Below are 20380 nucleotides of genomic sequence, written 5' to 3'. Positions count from 1 at the left end.
ATTATAGCACGCTTATGCAACTATGGGTTATCACCTCAGACTTGAATACCATCTGAAAGAAGCACTCATAACATGAATTGTTAATTTCAAACTCAACACTGAAACTACTTTTTTTTACCAGTTCCATCCTCATCAGTAACCAGCAATTGCTCAGCAGATTGAGACTCGCCAAATTTCTTACCTGGATTGTTTCACTGATAAAACAATTGTTCATCGATAACTGTTGCAATACACTATAATACAGGTGTGTTTTGTATTCAAAATGACCCACAAATAATGCAGAAACCTTTGGCAATTCAGTGATAGAAAGTAACAGTTTTTGTCCGGTAGTCCTTATAATGATAACATACAGAAAAACCCTTTAAAATGGCAAATTTCCACTGGTCCTTATGATACCTTAACTATTGGGCAGATTGACAAGAACAATAGGACTAGTGCCAGTTTCTAATGCTGCAATTTGTCAGGCCACCAGTACTGAGGTTGTCAGGTGTAATGAAAAAATAAATAGGTTGGGCATCCAAATGATACAGGAAATGCTGACTTTCAAGTATCATGTATCATGACTTCTGCTAGTTCCAGCATTAGTTTTGAGGGATACAAATGTACAGTGACAGGAACAAACAGGTCTTAAGGGGCCTTGAGGATACAGAATTTGAACTTAGGCTCCCCTAAACATGCTAAGCACACACAGGGATCTACCTAGGCCTGCTAAGAGGCCAATATTTAGCCCCAAGTCTGAAACAAATGGCTGTAAAAAAAATCAAATTGAAATAAAAACTATCCCAATTGATGCTGTTGTAGTTGTAACTGATATGATGGCTTGGTAGAGATGACTTGTATTCCACCAATACAGAGCAAGAGGCTTTATTAGTTCTATATATTGCATCAAATGTAATGTTAAACTTCATTGTTGAACAAAAACTTTTCAATTAAAATCTCAAAGAATTATTTTCACCAGTTTGCCTGCTAAGGGCACTTACATTTGAAATCCTTGATAAATTTCTGAAACAAATAACAGAATTCAAATGTCATTTTTATAACCTTTCAATTGTAGTACCCTTTCAGAATGCCAAACCTTACTTCTCTGACATTCAGAAATTGGTAATATGGACACCCATATGACTAATGGCATACATCATAACATTAGCTGGGATGATCATCTTGTAAAGTCAATTATGTTAACATTTCTACATTACACCTACGATACACACTGCAAATAATCTTCTTTTTCACAATTTCACTCTCTGGGGAAATATTTTGACAGCAAACACTCCTACATACAGAAGATAACAGAGGCAAGGGGGCTGTAGAGAATAGAGAGATACGCCTCATATACTACAGCAAAAGGATTGATCTGTTAGAAAATCTGACAAAAGGTCACGCCTACATATTGTACAGTGAGCAGTGAATATCCTAGAGACAAATAGCTTCATGACATTTTCATGATTTCATCAACATTCTTCTATATCTAATCATATATTTGGGAGAATTCCTACAGACCCTATCAACACAAGAGAGAATGTCTTCAGACCCAAGGAATAAGGGACATTCCCTCCAGACCCAAGGAACAAGTGAACATTCCAACAGCCCCAACAACAAGGGATAGTTCCTACAGACCCAACAACAAGAGAGAATTCCTACAGACCCAACAACAAGAGAGGATTCCTACAGACCCAACAACAAGAGAGAATTCCTACAGACCCAACAACAAGAGAGAGTTCCTACAGACCCAACAACAAGGGAGAATTCCTACAGACCCATTAACAAGAGAGAATTCCTACAGACCCAACAACAAGGGAGAGTTCCTACAGACCCAACAACAAGAGAGAGTTCCTACAGACCCTATCAACAAGAGAGGATACCTACAGACCCAACAACAAGAGAGAATTCCTACAGACCCAACAACAAGGGAGAGTTCCTACAGACCCAACAACAAGGGAGAGTTCCTACAGACCCAACAACAAGGGAGAGTTCCTACAGACCCAACAACAAGGAAGAGTTCCTACAGACGCAACAAGAGAGAGTTCCTACAGACCCAACTAGAAGAGATAATTCCCACAGACCCAACAACAAGAGAGAATTCCTACAGACCCAACAACAAGGGAGAATTCCTACAGACAAGAGAGAATTCCTACAGACCCAACAACAAGGGAGAATTCCTACAGACCCAACAACAAGAGAGAATTCCTACAGACCCAACAACAAGAGAGAATTCCTACAGACCCAACAAGAGAGAATTCCTACTGACCCAAGCATCAAGGGAGAATTCCTACAGACCCAACAACAAGAGAGAATTCCTACAGACCCAACAACAAGAGAGAATTCCTACAGACCCCAGCATCAAGGGAGAATTCCTACAGACCCAATCATAAAGGGAGAATGTCAAGTGAAAGGATCAGAGTGCACTCCATTTTCAATCTCAACTCCTTGGGAAGTACACAATCCCCAGCTACAGTCATAAAACCATCTCATCCTCCCAGGTACCCATTCACTGCTGAGCATATCCAGTTCTATGAAGTTGGTTAGGGTGTTTGTTTTTTTATCCAGGCTGTTAATGATTATTGATGGACATGGCGCTACTCCCTCAAGAGACACAGAGATCTTTTATCATAAGAACTAGTTTACTCTTTTCTAATGTATTGTGGATATAACAAGGTTTTTGCATTCAGATGTTAAAGAATGATTGATGCTCCCCAGCACGAATGATGAGCGGCCACTACAAACTGTCATCACAAGTCACTCATTAGTCAACAGGGGATCACAGCAGCTAAGTGTATACCTGATTAAACCCTGTGATAGTCTCACCTATTGATAGAGAGGATTACAGCTATTTCCCTTGATCACCCGACCAAATCTAATGTCGTCTAGTCACACCATCTATCAATCCACTCCGCAGAGGTGATCAACACACTTGACTTTCTACATACAGATGTAGCAATCTGGTAGTTACATTAACTCGAGATAGCACATTTTTGAAGTAATGGGAGCATTCCATCGTTGCGGTGTCAGGCATCAAACACTTACTTTTTCATGAAAATTGTTTATGTGGCGGGTGCTACAGGTAGAGCAGGACGTGCTCACCCTTTTTGCGAACACCTGGTGCCATCACTGATTTTCAATAATCCATTCATATAATTGTCACCGGTATTTTGCCTTTTACGTGATGGAATCTGTTTCGCCAGATAATCTGGTGCTGGCGTATTATATTCATACAAAAGTTGAGAGGGAACACAGTTTGAAGCCAATAATCTAGTAACAACAAGTCAGAAATTGAAATAGATACATAAAGGACTTAACCAGTAGGCTACCCTAACGATGCCATTACATAAGAGAATTTTCCAAAGGAGAATTTTTCACAATAGCACAAATATGCACTATATGCACTAACAACAGTGGGTTGTTTAATGCCACAGTCATCAATATTTCAGCCATCAACATGATCCACACGGAAGTCTAACACTAATGAATTCTGGTTCAGGCAAACCTGGTTCAGGTGTTTGATAAATCGTGCAACGATCCATGCCAATAGTGTACATTGACACTTAATCAGCTAGTTCTTTAACACAGAAGAATCAGGGGCCCGCCCACTCATCCCATTTGTGTAATCTGAATCGATCAATCCTACGCTTGAGTTTCCTTCTGCTAAATTACATTTTTATTCCTTACCACGATGTCTACACATTTTGCAATGTCAGCTCCTCATCCAACAACAATGTCTAGTAAAATTTCATATGGTTTGACAAGATCAGCTTCAAATAAAAGTTTTGGAAAGTGGACTCAGAAGTTTTTGGGACAGACTTCCTGCAAGTTATTAAATTATTTTAAAATGATTAATGTGTAAAAGCAATTTAAACAAGGATGTTCATATTCAACAAAAGCAAATAAATAATGAAACATTAATGTTTTGTTTCTCACTTAACATGCTTAACTGAAACTTGTAACAGTAAGAAAACTGAGGTTAATCAATGTAGTTTGTTGATACTTTTTATTTGGCACAATTTTACATCAAATTGAAGAAAATGATTACAAACTTGTTGGGATTTTTTCACATAAAGGAAAACTGGCAACGTAATTTACATAACACGTCCCAAATTACCTGACCGTAAACAGTCAACTCAGTGCGAGTTAGGAGCTATAAATATATATGTTGTTTATTCCAATGCTAGATTCTTATGAATTTCTCATCAATAAATATGAAAACAAAGCCATCATCAAAACTACAATGGACAAGTCGTGACCCCTTTCGATGAGTGAGTGAGTGAGTGAGTGAGTGAGTGAGTGAGTGAGTGAGTGAGTGAGTGAGTGAGTGAGTGAGTGAGTGAGTGAGTGAGTATGATTTTTTGCAATATTCCAGCAATCTCACAGCGGGGGGACACCAGAAATGGGCTTCACACATTGTACCCATGTCGGGAATCGGACCCTGGTCTTTTGTGTGATGAGCGAAATCTTGAGATATTGCTCTGGAATATTGCTTAAAGTGGCATAAAATAATACTCAGTCACTCATTTACAATATGTCAAGTGCATATATAAATAGAATGACACAGCTGATTATTCCTATGAAAAGCGGAGTAGCATAGTAAAAGTTTTCGGTTATTTTCTGGTAGCACTTTCTTTGTCCATGTCGTCTATCAGCTGACAGATAGTCATGACATCACAGAGGAATGCTGAGACGTCATGATACAATGGAGGGCTTTATATGCCTCCATGACAACTGAATACACTGCCTGGTCAGCAGAATGCAGGACAACTTACTGTAAGGAAGTGTTACTTCTTAGGAAAGGACAGTGAAGAGTCCAAAGGTGAGGTGAAATGGGGTTTAACTTCATGTTCCAAGATTATTAATCTAATATCAAGAAGTGCATGCACATGTGCATCAGCTTGTCTGCTTGTACTAGGCCGGACTAATGCCAAGTTTATAGTGATAGTCTACTGAGATACCATGATGACTCCGAGCCGACCAGTTCTTGTATTATAAAGCCCCTTAATGCCGAGCACCTAGAAGGGTAACAACAAGTACCATATTTGAACTCCTTTTGGTATAACGCGGATGGCGATCAAGCTCCAGACCTTCTGCTTTCCAGGTATACACATACCACTAGACCAGGGAGGCGGTCGAGGAGTCCATAAGATATCCCTGGCTTGAATTTTATTCAACAACACTTTCCAATCAAATTGCTCCACACCCTCCGATTGTGTCATATTTAATATATATAGCAACTTGTTGTTTGAGTGTGTGAGTGAATACTGTTTGAGCATCTGAGATAGTGCGTGTTTGTATGAGTGATTGTTGCATATCCTATAATATTGTCACATACTGTTTCAGCTTGTGGGTTTGAGAGTGAGTGTGTAAGCCTGCAAGTGTGTGTGAGTGAATATTGCCACACAGCACCAAGTTATCAAATGAATAAAACTGACACCTACCTTTCATACAGACATGCTCGATGGTGTGTCTGAGGAGAGTGATCAGGGTGTCGTTGTACAGCAGGATACTGCCAAACTCTGAGTGAAGAAGATTCTGGCTCATGTCCCAGGTGGGCTCCAGCAGAAACAGCTCGAGATTCTCCCCGAAATGTTGCCACAAGATCTCCATGTACTTTGCTACTACCTGATTCCTAATGGATTGGTCAGCATTGTCTCCCCACGACACTGTCTTCCGTCGAGAGTCCGCACGAGATAGCACCGGTGTGTCAGACATTCTTCGAACAGACCGCCCAATCATAGGACTCTGATTTATTCTCAATTCCTTTTGTTTCTTGGATTTACCCGTATCGTTTTTCCTGAGTAGCGTTGTGGAATTACATACAATCAGCAGAAAGTTTTCTGCAAATTCCTGTTCCTTATGCGAGAATTCAACAAGAGGCGACATGTAAACAGACAGGTCTGGAGCCCGAAGTGACCCAACACGCAACAGTGACGTGGACAAACTGACATTGCTCCCGGTGGCCGTATGATAGTCAGACGTCTCCTGCTGATTGGATGATGTGCCAGATGCAGAATCCTTTCCATGATCCTCGAACCAGTTGTACAGGGGAAGTCGACCACAATTCAAAAACTTTTGGAAATCTTCGTTGACTGTGAAAAAGTAATGAGTCAGTTTGGCAGCATACCGTGATCTCTCATTGGCCAGGATCCTGAGGACTCTCGGGAAAGGAATCGCTTTGACCGAGTCACCAAGTTTGCCAGGGAAGTTGGTGGAGGCTGGGTGTAAGTGAAGACAAGAAATAGATTGGAATTCTGGAAGATCGACCAGGGAAAGATGGTTCCACTGAGATCCACTCACTGTGGCTGCTGTCCTAAACGAATTAACAATATTGTTGAAATCCTCAAGACCTCGCGTAATATTCCACATCACCTCTGGAGTCAACTTGTCAACGTCACAGTGAGCAAACACCTCAAATCCTACATTGATGAGGCGCTGCAGCAGCCATATTGCTTTATCGCTTAGCTGGATGAGAGCTCTCTTTACATATTCCACTTCGAGACATAAACGGCCCAGGATTGGCTGCAGCCATTTATTGGTGTTAAGATGTTGTTTAAGTACATTCCAGTGGTTGACATGTACACGCAGGTCTTCACATAGAGCATTCAGACAGTACAGTTTACTGATTGGAGCATCATAGGCACAGCCATGACGAATAGCATAAGCTGTTCTATACTCGTGAAGCACCAAACCTTCCAGATCTTCAACATAAGCACTTGTTGCACGGATCCTGGTCACACAGTCACGCACAAATTCTAACTTCGCCCTATTCTCCAAAACCCTTCTCAGTTGTGCATAATCCTTTCCAAGACGAGACGATGTTCGGCAGTGAACAAAGTAGGTTCCTCCATGTTCGGGGCTTCGCTTGCAAGCATGGCGTCCGGGACTTACCAGCTGAAATGTCTTCCGTAGAAGCTTGACAGCATCTTCAGCATCACTGACTTCGAAGGTCGGTTCAACTCCAGAAGACAGTGAGAAATCACCATCTGCGTCATAGCCGTACACTTGTACTGGTATATATGGCGGGTCATCCTCGTCGATGGACTGGACCTTGCCGATGGCATGGATGGGGGGAAGTCGGCCCCTCTGAGAGCTGTGATTGCTCGATTCAAACATCCTACCAGATCAACATCTTGGCATCATCTGCAATAAGGAAAAGATAGTTTTCATAAGAGTTCATAATCATAATTTTCATCTATTAGAATTTTCATTTCATGAAGAATGCTTACATCACCACAATGCAATGTGTAGACTAACACAATGGTATTGAAGGATAAAGGATAAAAAAAACCTTATCAGAGGTTGTACTGGAGGCAAATGGCAATGATTTCATCAGTATGTGATAAACATCCTATATCATCACAAGTTTGGAAAAGAACCTTCTGGACATTTCAGAACAGCAATGATCAAGAACTTAAACCAGCTGAATCCCTCGTCATAATCAACGTGCGTTGTAAATATAGTACTGATGTAAGCGCATCTTTTAAAAATTAATGAACGAGTTCACAAAACCCCTTTCACAAATACCGTATTCGACATAATAAGCACCCTGCTCTAATAAGTGCCCATGGCGATATTTGCTAATATATTGGCTACTGAACAATCCCAATTAGCACCCCTTCCGATTGATCAATGTACACAAGACTTATTTATTCGCGTACAATACGCACTCGTGTGTTATATGCACCTTTAATTATGGTCAATTAAAATCTGGAAAAATATATCTGTTGTGCATAAACATTTCAGGCTGTCAGCATAAACCACGATTTTTTTTTTTTCCACCAAAATAATATTCTTATAAGAGACCCCAATTTCTAATTTTGAGAGCGCCCTGGGCGCTTATTACATCGAATATGGTAGTTAACAAATCTGTTTTTTAAACAAGAAGACAAAAACATCTATCTCCCCCATCATAAAATGTGTTCATAAAATTCCTAAATACAGAAAGAAAACTGCAACACAATTTTCAAATCTGACGTCTTCAGATGGGAAGGCTTTTGAAACAGAATATCCAGATATCCAGACATTGCCTCAACAAAACTCAATACAGTTAAAGGTTGTTGTTTGTTTGCTTAACACCCCACTCAGCAATATTCCAGCTATATGACAGCGGTCTGTATATAATTGAGTCTGGACCAGACAATCCAGAGATTGACATCATCAGCATCGATCCATGCAACTGGGATACAATGACATGCATCAACCAAGTCACCAAGCCTGACCACCGAATCCCGTTTGTCTCCTCTTACGAGAAGCATAGTCGCCTTTAACGGCAAGCATGGGTTGCTGAAGACCTATTCTACCTGTACACAAAAAATGACAATTCAGCATTAACTTGAAGTTTGCTTATGCAATTGTTAATGTCACTATCCTAATACATAGATGATAAGTGAAGATTTGAACAGTTGACCTCCATAGAATAGTAACTAAATAAAAAAATACCGAAAATAAAAATTAGATACACATTTACGTAATAAGTACAAAACTACACCATGTTTGTGGAGACGATGTTCCTGACCAGAATCAGATTCAACTCCATATGAAAGTGCAAATACGAATTTCTGGCTCTGTGACTTTGGTTGGTTGGTTGGTTTGTTGTTTAACGCCGCACTCAGCAATATTCCAGCTATATGACGGCGATCTGTAAATAATGGAGTCTGGACTAGACAATCCAGTGATTGATATCATGAGCATCGATCCACGCAATTGGGATCGATGACATTTATCAACCAAGTCAGCGAGCCTGACCACCCCATCCCGTTAGTCGCCTTTTACGACAAGCATAGTCACCTTTTATGGCAAGCATGGGTTGCTGAAGACCTATTCTACCCCGGAATCCTGTGACTTTGGTGATTGCAGTGATTGTGCCTGGTGTCGTGAATCGTGTCAGCCTGATCCAGACATGTTTATTTTAATGTTGCCATTAAAATGCAGGAATATTGGAATAATCAAACACAACAATGTCATTTTGTCACCATTCTTTGTCATGCGATTTAAACAAATTATGTGAAGTTGATTGTGCATTTTCAGTACATCATAAACTGTCGTTCGTCAACTTATGAGAAATAAATGCCTATCAAACAACACAACATTACTGCTTGTAAAGATGTCCCCAGGCATCCCCTAATGTACATAGTATCAAACTGCTGCAGTCATCCTGTAACGTTAACACAAGGATGGAGCTGCCACTACATAGAAAAATGATCTCTACATCTTCCCACAACTCTCCAGGTCCATATAAGGTAGAGATTTATCCACCTACTTCTTCAATAATCACGATAACATAAAACTGTGTCCTAAATACCAAACGTGGAAATCTTACGAAATACCTTCTCGATACTTGTAGAAATCTTAAAAGAAATAGACTAATAAATGTTGGCATCTCCCATTACAAAGTCTATTGGGCAACACTGTAACTAATCCAGTTCTGTATGTTCAGGAATGTGTTAAAAACTTGAGCTTCTTAAGTTCAAATGAGTCAGTGAGATATTGGAAGTAAGTGAACTTACAAAATAGTGAGCTGAGAAATGACAGACAATTTAACTTTCAGCACAGCAAAATATTTGAGCATGATTCTATGGGCAAGGCGAAAATTTTTGCCAAATGTCAGATGCTCTCATGCTTTAAGTCTACTGGAGTCCCCTACATCTAAGGCAAGCAGAATACTGGTGTAGATATATGTCAACAATATTAAATCATACCTGATTAATATCATCAAGAAATAATAGCTAAGAGGAAGGAAATAAAAATTCCTGATCAAAGTGATGCCATTTTGAGCATCTGCTTCCTCGAGTTCTCTCATAAAAACATGTACTAGGGACCTAGAAGCAAGCAAAGTGTTTCTTCAAATCTTATGGGGGACTATACTCCCTGATTTGGTAATCATAACACGCATACATTTCCCCACAAAAATTTGTGTGAGTGATTTTTTTGTTTCAAAAATGCCACTTTGAGCAGTATTCCAGTTATATCACAATGTTTCAGCTTGATTTGGGAGGAAAACCCAAGTAATGCAGGTCTTACTCAGGTACACTGACCTCTTTGCTGAAACCTATGAGCACAGGTATAGTGCTCACAAAAAAAGGCCCATATTTTCAAATACAATGGGGCATTTTAACATTGTGCTGTATGGGTGTACCTCTGGAATATTTAAACTCTCCCATAAAGGGCCCTAATGTCAGAAAATTCCTCACGTGAACCCTGCAGACTAAACAAAGCCTTATTCGAATCGAGCTTCGAACTTATGTTTGAAGTTGCAGAAGTTGTGTGAATAATTATACTGTATGTTTATTATATATATAAACCGTCAACATCTCGATTATCCGCTGAAACAGATTAAATTGGGCATGAAAGGCAAAATAGTGGGGGAAATTATATAAATGGATCACTGATAATCAGTGATGACACCAGGTGTTCAAAAACATCCATGTCCTGCCCTATTGGTTGCATCCACCACTCACACACTGTACACAAGAAAGTAATTGCATCAGAACAAGTCAGCGTAGGTAGACATTTAAAGTACTTCAGCAGAATCCCAGACATATAATTTAGATTATAAACATGTCTGGTTAAGTGAAAACATCAACTATGAACTCTCTGATTACACATAGACTAATGACACACGAAGCCTTGAGTAACTGTTGATTAAGCTGGGGAGAGCAAGTGTTGAGGCAAATAAGAGCAAATCTTTCCACTGCATTATGCAGGTAGCTTCACAGCTACCAAGTCTAACTGCCACCAGTACTAGCACACTCAGCACACACAGGAAACAACTGCCAAATGTTCAATAGCTAAAGAACTCTTTCCATGATAATGTTCCTCCATGGAACTATCAAAAGATAATCAATAACTGCAGTTTGAAATGTAAATAAGTTCATTCATATCGGAGTGGCTGCTGAGGCGATGAAGTTGAAATGAAATGTGTGAACGTAATTGATCAGAAAATTATGTAACATTCAACCTGGGTAGTGAAAATATTAGCCCAAAATAATGCTGTTCATAATTTCCCCGATTGATCTCAAACTCTGCCAGTGCAAAGAAAGAGACATGTTGTCAAGCTGCAGCAAATTTTCATTTACAAAATGCAAGAATTCCACCAGTTTCTTCGATTCATAAAACATGGGCATCTAAAGAATAATGACAATAATTTCATTTTTATTTCACAATGATGGTAATTTTCAGATAGAAAAACATGAATAATGTTAGAATTACTGTCAACCATGTCTATTATTTATATACTTTATTCGCCCAGGGCGCTCTCAAAATTAGAAATAGGGGGCTCTTATTAGAATATTATTTTGGTGAAAAAAAAACAGAGTTGAAAATAAATTTCGTGGTTTATACTGACAGCCTGAAGTGTTTATGTACGACAAATATATTTTTCCAGAATTTAATTGCCCATAATTAAGGGTGCATAACACACGAGTGCGTATTATACGCGAATAAATAACTCTTGTGTACACTGATCAATCGGAAGGGGTGCTAATTGGGATTATTCACTAGCCAATATATTAGCAAATGTCGCCATGGGCGCTTATTAGAGCGGGGTGCTTATTACGTCGAATACAGTATATCTAATAATTTGAAATGTTTTAACTGGAAATAGACTGCCGCAGTTAATAGTCCTGCGATATCACAGCTGCCTGTCAACAATCTCATCTTGACCGGACAAACCGACATCAAGCGATACCCAAAGGCTGAGAGACCTAAAGTTACCTGTGACCTAAAACAGTCACAATGAAGACCTAAAACCTTCCCCTTCCTTTGACAAAAGCAGTGACGTGTAACCTTTTCTGTAGAGAAAATATTAGCACAATAATATAAGCATCGTTTTGAGATTAGCCAGCACTTGGAATTTGTGCCTGATAATGACCTCAAATATGAGTGAGTGAGTGAGTGAGTGAGTGAGTGAGTGAGTGAGTGAGTGAGTGAGTTGGGTTTAACACCGCTTTTAACATTATTCCAGTTATATCGTGGTGTGTCAGCTTAATGTGGGAGGAAAGCCCTTCAAAGTGATGCAGGTCTCAGACATTTACCACTTCGATGAAACCCACAAGCACAGGTATGGTGCTGACAAACCTAGAAACATAATTGGGGCGAACTGGGATTCAAACCCACAATCATAGGTTTCTGGCGTGCCCAAGGGACGCAACTCTGCACAGCGAATCGTGGCGCCTTAGACGACTGGGCCACCCGTGCCACTTACCTCAAATATAAGCTGTCTGCATTAAGTCTGATCAAAAATAGTCAGGCCACAGTATTCTCTAGCCTAACAAAGCAATAACAGAAATAAAAAATTAAAATGATAATTAAAAAATTGATTTACCCTCACAGCACCTAGAGATCCTCTTGCCGTGACATAATCACATCACACATCCATTTCCAGAGACTGACCTTTTCCCCTTATTAATGACATTAAGTATAGTTACTAACTCAATTATTCAGCTAGATCACCACAAGTTGTGATCTTGTATGAAATAACATCAACATTATACCAATGAAAGCGCCGTCAAAACTATGAAAGCATGAAGGTTACCAAGATCAACATCGCTGGTACCATGGATACAGATGATTAAAACGCAAAACTGCTAAGAAACATAATGAGTCATTCGACAAGAGAGTCATTACATCATAGAGATGATTAAAATCATCGGAACAAGCTGAGAAATCCGCACTTCACACACACACACCTTTTTCAGTACTTAGAGGCCACAGGCCTTATTGTACAAATGAAATATAAATTAGGCGGAAACAGTCTAAAATACATGCCCAAATGTCTTTGGTTTTTTTAACAATAGCAGTTTTAACATAATTTCATGTTATCAAAGTTGAGTATTTGTATTCCAACAACATTGGCCTGAAGCAATTACTTTGCAGTATTGGTATTGATTATAGGCTCTTGAAATGACAGTAGGGTATTTAACTTCAGAATATTTGAAAAAATTTAAAAGTTCAGTTTTATGTAACTTTGTATTTTTGTTTGTTTGTTGTTCAACGCAGCACTCAGCAATATTCCAGCTATATAGGCGGTCTTTAAATAATCGAGTCTGAACCAGACAATCCAGTGATTGATATCATCAGCATCAATCCACGCATTTAGGATACGATGACATGCATCAACCACTTCAGCGAGCCTGACCACCCGAACCGTTAGTCGCCTCTTACGACAAGCATAGTTGCCTTTTACGGCAAGCATGGGTTGCTGAAGACCTATTCTACCCCCGGATCTTATTGGGTCTGTATTAATAATATAATATAATATGATATGATATGATATGATATGATATGATATGATATGATATGATATGATATGATATGATATAATATAATATAATATAATATAATATAATATAATATAATAGGCTCTTGTGATGACAGTAGTGCATTAAACCTCAGAATATTTGGAAAAATTTTAAAGTTCAGTTTTATGTAACTCTGAATAAGATGGCAATAAGATGGACAAAATAACAAAAAGTGATATTCGTTTTCGATATGGTTTACGTTACAAACTTAACAGTAGTGCAACTATATTTATGAGAATTATTCAAATGTCGACATCCATGCCTATTGGGCAACCATTACTGTAGCTTACACCGAGTTCGAAATTAAATATGAAAAGTCAAGGGTTCATGACTCATTGTCATTACCCAAATGATTTATACATGTTTAAGATTTGATAGGTCCCTTGATTCAAATACACTATCGGAGAAAACCTGAAGGTCCCAATGAACCCTCTGATTTCGAACACTACCACACGTCAGAAGAGATACCATGCATTATGTTAATCATGTTAATGGTGATGTTGGACAAGTGAGTGAGTGAGTTGGGTTTAACGCCGCTTTTAACAGTGTTCCAGTCATATCGCGGCATGTCAGCTTAATGTGGGAGGAAAGCCCGAAGTGATGCAGGTCTCAGACGTTTACCACTTCGATGAAACCCACGAGCACGGGTATGGTGCTGACAAACCTAGAAACATAATCGGGCGAACCGGGATTCGAACCCACAATCATAGGTTTCTGGCGTACCCAAGGGACGCAACTCTGCACAGCGAATCACAGTGCCTTAGACGACTGGGCCGTCCGTGCCCCCTTTGGACAAGTGAAGCTGTTATTACATACATGCTCAGATTTCTAACCTATGTTGAACCTTAAGAATAATAATTTAATGACATTACTCCTTTTCTTGTTGGTTTAGGCAGGGCCCCAGGTGGCCCTGGGGTCAAGAGAGTCACACATCCACTGAACAGAGCTGCATGCCTTAATAATTCAAGGAACGGCACCAACAGTAACATCAAAATCAATCGAAAAAACATTGACCAACAATTCAGAGAATATCAATGGCACTCTGGGCAAGTCCAAAGGGAACGATATTCTCCTGATTCAGACCTAGGGTAAACTGACATAGATATTCTGTATTTTTAACAGAAAAATATATCTTTAAAAAAACATCCCAAAATTAATTTGAAAGCTTGTAGGTGAGGTGACATGGGCTTTGTAACATAACATTCAAGATTATCAAACCTAGAGTTATATAGCAACATGCTGAAAGCTTATAGGTGCGGTAACATGGGCATTGTAACATAACGTTCAAGATTATCAAACCTAGAGTTATATAGCTACATGCTGAAAGCTTATAGGTGCAGTGACATGGGTTTGTAACATACCGTTCAAGATTATCAAACCTAGAGTTATATAGCTACATGCTGAAAGCTTATAGGTGCGGTAACATGGGCATTGTAACATACCGTTCAAGATTATCAAACCTAGAGTTATATAACAACATGCTGAAAGCTCACAGGGAAGCTGTCCTTCATCTATCTCCAGAAGCAGAATACCCAGCTTGAGTTAACATGATAATCCCATCCAACATTTAGCTGTCTCCACAGAAATCTGTACTGACATCAGACACATCATACAACAGCTAATCAATTCTATCTAATGGATTGAAGATAAGCAGTGTCCATGATAACGGTGATGTTACTGGAGGAAATGGCACACGGGACAGGAGAGGAGTAGTGAACGGTCACAGCTCAATGCCGCGGGTATGGACAACCTCTGTACGTGTCTCTAGGTAAACAGTGAACAACAAAGATAACTCTGTTTGCCCTCAATGATTTCACAACATGGTGCCATGCCGTACTGTGTCATTGTCTTGTTTCTTGATCATCGCTTCCATCATCCTATTGGTAGATACCATATTCAACGTAATAAGCGCCCAGGGCTCTCTCAAAATTGAAAAATAGGGGGGCTCTTATTAGAATATAATTTTGGTAAGCAAAAAAAAAACTAAAAAGTAGTTTATGCTGACAGCCTGAAATGATACAAAAGAAAAATCTGTGTTTATTATACACAACAGATATATTTTCCAGAATTTAATTGCGCATAATTAAGGGTGTATATAACACATGAGTGCGTATTATATACGAATAAATAAGTCTTGTGTACATTGATCAATTGGAAGGGGTGCTAATTGGGATTGTTCACTAGTCAACATTATAATTAGCAAATATTGCCGTGGGCGCTTATTAGAACGAGGCACTTATTATGTCGAATGCGGTAGTTATTTTTGTCAATGTTAGGAGGATATTGATCACAGCTAGATAAATATGATACACAGTGCAGTTAAATAAACTGTTGTGCAGTTATGTGGTGTACTGTGAGTGAGTGAGTGGAGTTAAATTTTGCTTTTAACAGTATTCCAGTTACCGTATTCGACGTAATAAGCGCCCAGGGCGCTCTCAAAATTAGAAATAGGGGGCTCTTATTAGAATATTATTTTGGTGAAAGATAAATTTCGTGGTTTATGCTGACAGCCTGACTGTTTATATACGACAGATATATTTTTCCAGAATTTAATTGCCCATAATGGAGGGTGCATATAACACACGAGTGCATATTATACACGAATAAATAAGTCTTGTGTACATTGATCAATCGGAAGGGTTGCTAATTGGGATTGTTCACAAGCCAAAATATTAATAAATATCACCATGGGCGCTTATTAGAGCGGGGCGCTTATTACGTCGAATACGGTATATCATGGCATGTCACAGTTTAATGGAGGAAATGCAATTGTCTCTGTCCTTTACCACTTTGGTGAAATCACAAGTATGGGTTTGCTGCTTACAAACCTAGAAACATTATAAATCAGTCTATGCAGTTACAGTAATCTACTTTTATAACAAACACTCTCATAATGAACTGATGGATATAACAAACTGTGTTTTTGGTCCCAGTCATTTCCTGTAAATATGATGTATATATGCTCATAATGAACTACGGTTATTACAAATTAAAATTAGTGGTCCCTTTGAGTTCGTTATAACCGTAGTTTACTTTATGTGGTACACAGTAGTGCTGACATGACACATAAATATCAAGACAAAAACATTCATTAATCTTTGCAAATGACAATGATAATTATTGTGATACACTCTTTTCTTTGATAACCAAAAACAAGACGATCATCATCTAAAATCATTTTCAATGTCAAATATCCATCAAGCATTAAAGTCAAGGGCGTTGTCACAGCCTGAAAGTAAAACATAGTTAGAGTTATGGATCTCAAGGTTCATTATTTAGCAAACTACCCATGAGGATAAAGGTAGAATAGGTGTTCAGCAACCAATGCTTGTCATAAGAGGTGACTAATGGGCTCGGGTGGTTATGCTCGCTGACTTGGTAGATGCATGTCATCACATAATCCCAATTGCATGGATCAATGCTCATGTCAATCAATGGATTGTCTGGTCCAGACTCGATTATTTGCAGACCACGGTCATATAGCTGGAATACTGGTTAGGTCGGTGTTAAACAACAAACAAACTAACTTAAATATTGATAACTATTCTGGTTACTTTAAAAACTTGCTCCAAGTGAATACTGTATTTGACGTAATAAGCGCCCAAATCTAATGAGCGCCCATGGCGATATTTGCTAATATATTGGCTCGTGAACAAACCCAATTAGCACCCCTTCCGATTGATCAATGTACACAATACTTATTTATTCGTGTATAATATGCACTCGTGTGTTATATGCACCCTTAATTATGAGCAATTAAACTCTGGAAAAATATATCTTTCGTATATAAACATTTCAGGCTGTCAGCATAAACCACAAAATTTATCTTTCAACTGTTTTTTTTCCGACAAAATAATATTCTAATAAGAGCCCCCTATTTCTGGGCGCCTATTACGTCGAATACGGTAATGGACTTAATATAATGAAGCTATAATGTTTATCAGTACCTGTATAGGCTGAGTGAAATTTTTATTATATGTGAGCTCCTAAAGGACCCATGCTAAAACAGAAGTTTGTTTGTTTGTTGTTTAGCGCCGCACTCAGCAATATTCCAGCTATATGATGGCAGCTTGTAAATATGGAGTCTGGAGCAGATAATCCAGTGATTGATATTGAATGACACAACAAGGTCAACTGCCTCAACCAAGTCTAACAACACGATCCAACTAGTCACACTTCCGACAAGCATAGGTTGACAGGGACCTATTCAACGCTAAAAAATAATCAGTCAATATTATACGCTCGCTGACTTGGTTGATGCATATCATTGTATCCCAATTGCGAGGATCGCTGCTCATGATGTCAGTCACTGGTTTGTCTGGTCCAGACTTGATTATTCACAGACCATCCTCACATAGCTGGAATATTGCTGAGTCTGACGTTAAACAACAAACAACAAATCTTGCATGGCCTTGTTGAATGGAAGGTGCATAGTTTACTCAATAGCTGTGCTCACAGAAATGTTCAACAATCAGAAGCTTGTTGGAGGAAGTGCACATAAATTACCTTGATTATAAGCAAAAAGGTCACTTAGCCCTAGACAATTCTACCAGACTCAGACAAGTGTTTAAGACACCTACTTTGTGAGACGAGGTGAAAGGGGCTTTAACGTTGCATTCAAGATTATTACACTTAGATGGCGACGTGCCTGCATATCTGTGTGCGTGTGTGTGTGCGTGTGCGTGTGCGTGTGTGTGTGCTAGTCTTGACTAATGCTGATGTCATAGTGCTAGCTCACTGAGATACCATGCCGCAGTGTAACAAGAATACCCTACTCAGACACAGTATACTGACTCCGAGCCGCTCAGACCTTGTTTTAGCCCCTCATGCAGGGTAACATCAAGTACAATCTTTTAACGTCTTTTGGTATGACACAGCCAGACCTGCCGCTCTCCGGGTGACGCTCTACCACCAACCAGACCACGGAGGTCACGGTCCACCTACTTGTGACGCTGCTGCAGTATCCTTTCAGGTATGACTGTGCTGGGCAGTGAGACTTAGATACCAAACAAAGTCCCTGAATAAATGGCTGCTTTGAACATTGTTGAATAAATGCCGGATAAAACATAAAACAAAACCTTTGGAAAAAGACTTAGTAGGGAAAATATATACGGATGTCAACTTCAACAAAGCTTCAGAGTATAGTGAGTGAGTGAGTATGATTTTACACCGCTTTTAGCAATATTTAAGCAATTTCACGGCAAGGGATACCAGAAATGGGCTTCACACATTGTACCCATGTCGGGAATCGAACCCGGGTCTTCGGCATGACGAGCCAACGCTTAAACCACTAGGCTACCCGACCGACCCTTCAGAATATATGCTTACTCCTGTTTTCGATTTGTCCATTACTAATCACCAATCAGTGCTAATTAACAGTTAACAACCTTGTTATCGTCTTACTTTGTTTGTTTTTACATGTACATATATACACTCTCGGCACCCTAGCACTCACTTACCTGATGAAGGAGTAAGCATATACTCTGAAACGTGTTCCTCATAACGAAGAAGTTGACATCCATAAATATTCTCTGTCTTATGCAATGTTATGTGTATCCCTTCCAAATGCCATTCAAAGACATGAAAAGACTTTGTGTTGCTGACAGAGCTCAATATCACCTTTGATATCACTGTGGGGATTTCATGTTGAAGAAACAATTGCCAACACCTCTCTGTAAACATAAACACCTACCCCAATCACGTCAATTAAATGTGAAGTGTAAGGACCTCCCTCGCCAAAACATCCTGGCACATATTCAAGGATTATAGATATACGTGCTTGCTTGCCCTACAGCAACATGGGTAGAGGGCTACAAATTGCTGGGGGGTCCGACTTACTGATTCATCAAAACACCACCAGCCCCCATTGAACAAAAACAGAATGTTAGCCAGGCAGACTAATTATGTAAGACTAAGAAATGCTGACATAGTCTCACTGGGGCCATATAAGATGTCAGCATAACATGTTTTTCATTAGTACAAGGTAAACAGGGAGGAACTACTGTCTTTTAAAGAATGGTCCAGCAACAGCACTGGCTGTGATCTGATGCAGACTGGGGATTTAACTGCAATCAAAGTAACATATCCACTGTGACAGTGAGAAAGACTTTAGCAATCTTCCAGCAATCACAGACGCACCGGGAATGGTCTTCACACAATAAAACCATGGGGGGAATGGTACCCAGAACTTCGGCATGAAAAGTGAATGCTTTCTACATGTTCTAGGCTATCCCACCACCAGCATATGTATTATGAGTGAGTGAGTGAGTGAGTGAGTGAGTGAGTGAGTGAGTGGGGTTTAACGCTGCTTTTAACAGTTTTCCAGTTATCACAGTGTGTCAGCTTAATGTGGGAGGAAAGCCCAAAGGGATGCAGGTCTCAGACCTTTACCACTTCGGTGAAACCCACAAGCACGGGTATGGTAATGACTTGGACAGTTTCTTGATCATTTAAATCTACCTGACATTGCACTTCACTACTTCTGCATTACAAAGATACATTCCCACAGAAATATTACATTAATATGGTTACAGAAAGGACCTATTCTAACTTGGAATCACCATGAATTACTTCCATCAACAAAAGGGTTTGGTCGACTCTAATGCCATGCACAAGCACTCAAATGCCCACAAATAATTTGTATGCTAGTATCTAATTATAAAATACACAGAAACATACCCCTGACATATATATAACGCATACTGGAATATATTTACCCAGATTTGAAATTGTGCACATCAAGCACACCCATACATGATACGTAGAATCCACACTGATTTCGACCTAAGAATAATAACATGAAACTACATTCTGGAACAAAATCTTACAGAAAGAAAACCCAAACCTGATTCCAGAACCTCGCGAGTGACACAGCATACACACCACGTTTGTGCGTACCTTTAAGTTGTAGCTTCAATCAATGCCTGCAGTTCATAACTAATGCGAAACATGTCTAGCAGGCTCCTGAATGTTGGCAGTCCATGCCATGCACTTGGAGGAATGAGCTAGTGTAGATGGCGAACATCACGTTGCTGTCTTCCTATGCCTGTAGGCCTGAAGCAAGACATCAGAGACAATCAATGGTAGGGATGCCATAC

General features: G+C 39.4%; 1 protein-coding gene across 3 annotated transcripts in view; it reads right to left on the bottom strand.

Annotated features, from left to right (window-relative positions):
- LOC124146089 overlaps positions 1-20380 on the bottom strand; it is an 86112-nt gene that overhangs the window by 23008 nt on the left and 42724 nt on the right. For 2 of the 3 annotated variants that reach the window (XM_046516165.2, XM_046516166.2), the window contains exon 3: positions 5424-7125. In XM_046516165.2, the coding sequence (XP_046372121.1) occupies positions 5424-7098 (1675 nt within the window). In that variant the 5' untranslated portion in view covers positions 7099-7125. Of the gene's footprint in view, positions 1-5423; positions 7126-20180; positions 20277-20380 lie in introns of those variants that run through there. The other variant, XM_048393382.1, reaches the window with a different exon arrangement.

The sequence above is a fragment of the Haliotis rufescens genome, unplaced genomic scaffold (assembly GCF_023055435.1).
Source record: "Haliotis rufescens isolate VD_foot unplaced genomic scaffold, xgHalRufe1.0.p SCAF_12, whole genome shotgun sequence".
Classification (NCBI taxonomy): domain Eukaryota; kingdom Metazoa; phylum Mollusca; class Gastropoda; order Lepetellida; family Haliotidae; genus Haliotis; species Haliotis rufescens.
The sequence above is the reverse complement of the archived record's forward strand: the minus strand, read 5'-3'. Positions and strand labels throughout refer to the sequence as shown.